The sequence below is a fragment of the Onthophagus taurus genome, chromosome 11 (assembly GCF_036711975.1).
Source record: "Onthophagus taurus isolate NC chromosome 11, IU_Otau_3.0, whole genome shotgun sequence".
In the NCBI taxonomy this organism is placed as follows: domain Eukaryota; kingdom Metazoa; phylum Arthropoda; class Insecta; order Coleoptera; family Scarabaeidae; genus Onthophagus; species Onthophagus taurus.
Genome location: NC_091976.1, coordinates 10,801,433 through 10,807,897, shown reverse-complemented (window position 1 = coordinate 10,807,897; position 6,465 = coordinate 10,801,433). Strand labels below are relative to the sequence as shown.

At 33.0% G+C, this 6,465-nt stretch overlaps 1 protein-coding gene across 1 annotated transcript; it reads right to left on the bottom strand.

The window, feature by feature from the left end:
• Positions 1–2,113: 2,113 nt before the first annotated feature.
• LOC139431887 (putative nuclease HARBI1) lies at positions 2,114–5,883 on the bottom strand. Its single transcript, XM_071200133.1, has 4 exons — positions 3,218–5,883; positions 2,876–3,159; positions 2,617–2,814; positions 2,114–2,563 (listed from the first exon to the last, which is right to left on the bottom strand). The coding sequence occupies exons 1-4, from the start codon at positions 3,403–3,405 to the stop codon at positions 2,175–2,177; spliced, it is 1,059 nt and encodes a 352-aa protein (XP_071056234.1). The 5' UTR covers positions 3,406–5,883; the 3' UTR covers positions 2,114–2,174.
• Positions 5,884–6,465: the final 582 nt, after the last annotated feature.

Below are 6,465 nucleotides of genomic sequence, written 5' to 3'. Positions count from 1 at the left end.
ATGGTACTCCGAAAATAGATTCCCTTAAGTACACGAGGTTTGGACAGTCACAAACAATATGACTTACCGTCTCGTCTTCCATTTCACACCCTCTACAGAGGGGTGTATTCGCCAGCTTCATGTAAAACATGTGCTTACGTAACCTGCAGTGTCCGGTCAGGAAGTGGGTGAGAAGCCTCAAGTCACTTTTCGATAATTAATTATATGCTCTTAATACGTGTTCTCGGCCGTACGTGATGCAGTGATATCAGTAAAACTCAGCCTGTATTTTTAATGGATTTCATCAAGAAACCTATGACTGATGACCGTGATGGATATCAATTTGTTAAACAGCAATTGCATTATTAAATTTATTTTTTATTTAATTAATAATAATAAATTAATATTTATTAGACACATTATCTTCTTTATTTCTATTTTTTTGTTAAACCTAAACACCCTTTTTTGGATAATAGCCACTTAAAAATATGTAGATATGAGTTCAAGGCTAAATATAAATATACATCTGCATTTCACAAGTGTTAGTGCTAGGAGTAGTTGCTGATTTTTTTACGATGAATCAAAACGGTGTAAAAGTTCAAGTTTCCTCTTTAAAGGAGTTAACCTTACAAAAAGTTAATTTAACAATAAAAAAAATACCCTAGACCAGAGATGCACAGACCGCGGCCCGCCGGTCGAATACTGGTGGCCCGCCGACAGCAAAAATAATATTCTCGTACATTCGAAAAATAATAAATATTAAAGTACTTTGTTTCTTTTGATATTATGAGCGACGTCCATAAAACTTATGAAAATCATTCAAATACCGCGCCAGTTCATGAATGAAACAACGCCGCGGCCGCGCCGCCTCAAGCGCCCAAAAATACTAATGTCCGTTTGCACCGTTTTTGAGTTAAGCTTTGCTTAACTAAGCGTCCCTTAATTTTTAAGCCAAGCTTTAAATGTAATCCGTTACACCGCAATATATTTAAGAAAGTTTAGTAAAGCAAAAATAAACTCGGCAACAACGCACTAAATCGGTGAAAATGGGAAACTGTATTACCGATAATCTTTTTTTAATAATTGGTTTTGACATTTCAAAGTTAGTGTGCGAAATTTCTACTTTTTACAACTCCGAATATGAATGGACGTGGAAAAGAAAAAGAGAATGCGTTCTCTTAATTATAGTTGCCGCGAAAAGGAAGTACTATTATCAATAGTTTCCAGTTACAAAAACATTGTCGAAAACAGAAAAACAGACTGTGTGTCTGCGGAACAAAAATTAAGTATTTGGAAAGTTATTGCTGACGAATTTAACAGTCAGTCGCCAAATTCATGTTATAGAAGCGTTGATTCGTTGAAAAAGTATTATGAAAATCAAAAAAAAATATTAAGAAAAAAAGTAGCAGAAGAAAGAAAACACATATACAAACAGGCGGAGGAAAACAATTCACGATTATTGAACCCGACGACGGTTTATTGTTGTCCCTAGTCAACAAGAAAACGTTGTACGGGTTCCAAAATGAATTTGATAGTGACTTTATTCAGAATGTGGAAGAACATCCAATCGATCCATGCTTAACAGAAAATAATAATACTGAAGAAACAACAACAACTGTAATTGAAGACTACATGGATGGAATTAATGAAGATTTAGATCAGGTAAGCTGTAAACATAACAAATATGAATTACAACGTCACATGTATTTATTTCACATTACTTCAAATACGTTGAGACAAAGTACCAGTTCAACAACATCAAAGAAAAATAATTATGTAAGTATGTGCTTAGTTAAATGTAATAATTAGAAATTATAATAATTTTCATCAGATTTTTTAAAAGTGTTCGTGTTTCGCATTTGTAATATAAATAACTTACAAGTAGATATTTATATATTCTAAAATATTGTTTATCATTGATAACGATTTATAATTTACAGTCACAAATAAAAAGAAATAAAGTCAGTCGTCGGAGGCCAACAACTGTGAAAACATTTATATCAACAAGATTGGCTGAAAAATACGAAGAGTTAGTTTGCAAAAAGTTGGAGTATATGGAATGCCTTAAAGAAGAGCATAAACTTCGTATGGAAGCATTAAAATTAGATTTAGAAATTAAAAAAAAACAATTAGAAAATATTTAAAATCTAAATTAATTTAATCTTTTATAAATGTTATATAATAATGTTGATATTTTATAATAGACGGTTAAAGTAATTTATCATCTCATTTCTTCTGACATTTCCTTGAATATTATCGCCATTAATTACTTCTGGTATATTTCCTACTTGAATTAGATTTTCAAATTCATCTGCATTTATATCAGGTTCCGGGGGTTCTTCTTCATGCATACTAATACTTATATTATGTAGTACTGCTGATGCTACAATTACAGCGTAAGCAGTGGCTAATTTTAACCTAATGCCATATGCTAATATGGGAAATCGCCTTTTCCATACACCACACAAGCGTTCAACAGAGTTTCGTGTTGTGATATGGGCCTTATTGTACAATTTTTCTGCTGCAGTTTCTGGATTTTGTAATGGTGTTAGCAGATATTTACCTACACCATAACCACTATCGCCTATAACATGGTAATTATGTTAATGGTTCAAGGAATGTCATTTTACAATTTACCTAGAATAATTCCATTTCTAAATTCTCCACCTTCTAGCCTAGCACGTATTCTACTATTTGAATAAATATTCATGTCATGTGTTGATCCTGGCCATCGTGCTACAATATCTTGCACCTTAAGGTCAGAATCTCCCACAACTTGGACATTTATAGAGAAATAGCCTTTCCTGTTTCTGAATATCTCACCATCTTCACCTCCTAGAATATATTATTTATTTATTTAGTTAAGGTTCTTTTTTATTGAATTTTGTCAATATACCTGGAGATTGTATCTTTATGTGGGTGCCATCAATGCATCCTACAATACTTGGAAATAATGCAATATTATAAAAATCTCTTTGTATTTTTTGAATATTATTTTCTGTTGGCATTTTTATGTAAGCATGAAATAGACTAGCTAATGCAATTGAAACATTTTTAATAATTCTTGATGATGTACAAACATGAGTCCCCATAAAATCTGATATGGTTGACAAATGTCCACCTGTAGCATAAAAACGTAGACATGTTAATAATTGGTCCATAGGGCTTAAGCTGTTATTTCTACAAAAAGAATCAATAATTAATTACATATTTTTTATTTACATAATATTTTACGTACATGTCTGTAGGATATTCAAGCTTTTCTTCAATTAGTGGTAAAATGTTTAAAACAGCATTCTTTGTTAAACGAAATCGTTGAAAAAATGTAAGGTTATCCAAATCTTCAAAATGATTGCGCCGTAGATATATCCGTTTAGGAAATCCATAACCAACAATCTCTAATATTTCTGCATCATTTCCAAACATATCTTCATCGTCGTCAAAAATATCCAAGTTTTCACAATTTTCACGTCACACAATGACAAATAAATTTTTTCACGTAATTTAAAGCTACGCTTAACCGGTAAACTCCGAACATTGAACGCTTAAATTAAGCTGAAAATAAGCGTAGCTTAAACAACGGTGCAAACCGATTTAAAAATTTAAGGAAAGCTTAGCGTAAAGCGACGCTTAACTATTGCGGTGCAAACGGGCATAAGTCAAGTAACATCGACTTAAGTCGATAGCAATTTTCGAGATTTCTCCAGACAGTTTTTGACTCTATACGCGCGGTATAAAAGCCACGCTAACCGCAGCGACCGACAGGTTTAAATTTGAGTGAAGTGTCAACAGAAAGAAATAAGCGCGAAAATACAAAGCGAAGTTACAAGTGATTGAGAATAAGTGCAGTTTAATAGTGTTTTTGGAAGGCAATAGTTCTAGTGTAGATTTTAACTCGACTAGCCGGTGTCATATTTTTGATCCACATTCAACGTAGATTACCTGTTGCAGTGTTAACCCGCCAAGTGCCGTGTATAATTGTGTTGTGAAATCGTAAGTAAAACTCTGTTATTAATAAGTGTTTCCCTACCTATTTAATCAATTATTTTTGGTAATTTAAAAAAGGATGGGTAATTTAAGTAGGTACTGTAATTGAATCGTTTATTACAAAAAGGGCCTAAGTCACATTTTGGCGATTTTGAGCTTTTAATATTTATTAACTAAATCGAAGAAGCCTACTCGTTTGGTGTTAAAAAGAACTAAGTCCGAGCAACGCATGCTGTGTTTGCATACTCCATGAAATGCATTTAGTGTAAGAAGGGCCTAAGTCCATGGACTTAGTTCCTTTTACAAATTACCATATAGAGGCAGGTAGTGTCTATACGTGCGCGAACCAACACGTGGTAAACCTAACCTAGATTTATAGACTAGTGAATCTTATAAAAATGTTAAACAGTAGCATAGATGAAAGTGAAAGTGGTGCAGAAACACAACATGAATCCTCCAAGAAAAGGCGTAGAGGAGTAAGGAATGATGATAATTATTCCCGAAACGCTATAAAGAAAGCCAAAGTAAAGGGAACAGAACATAAGAATCATGTAGGAAAGATAGTGCCTGCTAAAACAGTAGGAGAAGACTGCAGGTAAATCATAAACAGATACTATGAATTTAGTAAATTAAACGCAACTTTTCTATCCTTTAGGTGCCGTTTGAAATGCTTTGTTACTCTAACCGAAGACGAGATATTTATCTACAAGGATGCATCGAAGTAACCAATGTTGTAAGACACAGAAAACGCAACGAAAATGGAAAAGAGAGGCAAAATTCATGTTGTCACTACGTTTTGAAAGGAATCACTAAAGTAAAAGTATGCCAGACGGCCTTTTTAAATTTACATGGTATTACTAACAAACGTTTAAAGAGGTTGAAGAATTTGTTGGTTAATAATATAATACCCCAGGATATGCGAGGAAAAACATTGAAATCAAATGCCATACCAGAAATAGATAATATCTTAATTCGAGAACATATAGGTTTCTTTCCCGTAAAGGAAAGTCACTATTCGGGAAAGGCATATCACTACCTAAACGCAAAATTAAATGTTAAAAAAATGTATGAGATGTTTAAGGAGAAGCATCCGAAATCGCTAATAAGATATAGCTACTACCTAAAAATATTCCACGAACATTTTAATTTGCATTTTGGACGGCCACAAATGGATACATGTTGCCAGTGTGAAGATTTATCTTTAAAAATTAAAAGTCCTTCGCTATGTGGAAATTCAAAGAGGGCTGCAGTTGCAGAAATGATAGTGCACAAGCGAAGGGCGAAAAAGTTTTACACTTCTTTGCAAAACACTACCGAAGAAACTAAAGAACGGAACGATATAGAAGCAATTGCCTTTGACTTTATGCAAAATTTACATCTACCTGAAGTTCCAGTCCAAGATCTTTTTTATTTGACGCAATTGAGTGTGAATGTTCAGGTCAAAATAAGAACCATACAAATAAGAAATTGGAAAACTAAGAAGGGAAAGAACAAAAATTCGGCTGATGCAAATTAAACTTTTATATTACTTGTAATTTTTTGAATTTTTTTAAATAAACTTAAAAAAAGATAGCTAAAATGCCATTTATTGTTAAAAGGACCTAAGTTCTGAACCTTTAATCTTGAATACAGTGACCCCAATCTTATCATTTTCTAATAAATTCTAAATAATATAAGACTGTTATCTAATAAAACAGTTCATATATAAAAACTTTGAAAAATCTGCTGCTGCTCAAAATAAAATAGTTTTTGTTAGTTTTCTCAAAACTCTAGCAATGTGACTTAGGCCCTTTTTGTAATAAACGATTCAATTGTTTTTAGGTGCTGTGTTAATCCTAGCCAGGATTAGAACACAACATGGACAAGCCAGGAAATAGTAAAAAACGTAAAGTTAAAGTTGAAAATCGGCAGTTTCAAGAAATTTGGACTGAGAAATACTTTTTCGTATGGTCGCATAACAAAGTCGTTTGTTTAATTTGCAAGAATTCTGTTGCGATTGCAAAGGAATATAATGTAAAAAGGCACTATGAAACGCAGCATCCTACTTTTACCAAGTTTACAGGCGAATTAAGAAAGCAAAAAATGTTGTCTTTAAAACGGGAGCTTATTGGTCAGCAAGCTATGTTTATAAAACCCATTCAAGATTCAGAAACAGCTACAGAAGTTAGTTATGAAATTTCTCGAATGATAGCAAAGCGAAGTCGCCCCTTCAATGATCGGGATTTTGTAAAAGAATGCATAGAAATTGCCGCTAAGAAAATGTGTCCACAAGCAGCAAAAAAGTTTGAGAAAATTCAACTGAATCGTATGACTATCCAAAGACGAATTATGTCTTTGTCAGGTAATATTGCGGAACAATTAACTGAAAAAACTAAGATCACTGAATTTTTTTCATTAGCACTCGACGAATCCACTGATATTAGTTCCACAGCTCAACTTCTCATATTCATACGAGGTGTTACTCAAGATTTTGAAGTCTTAGAAGAGTTATTAGGAATG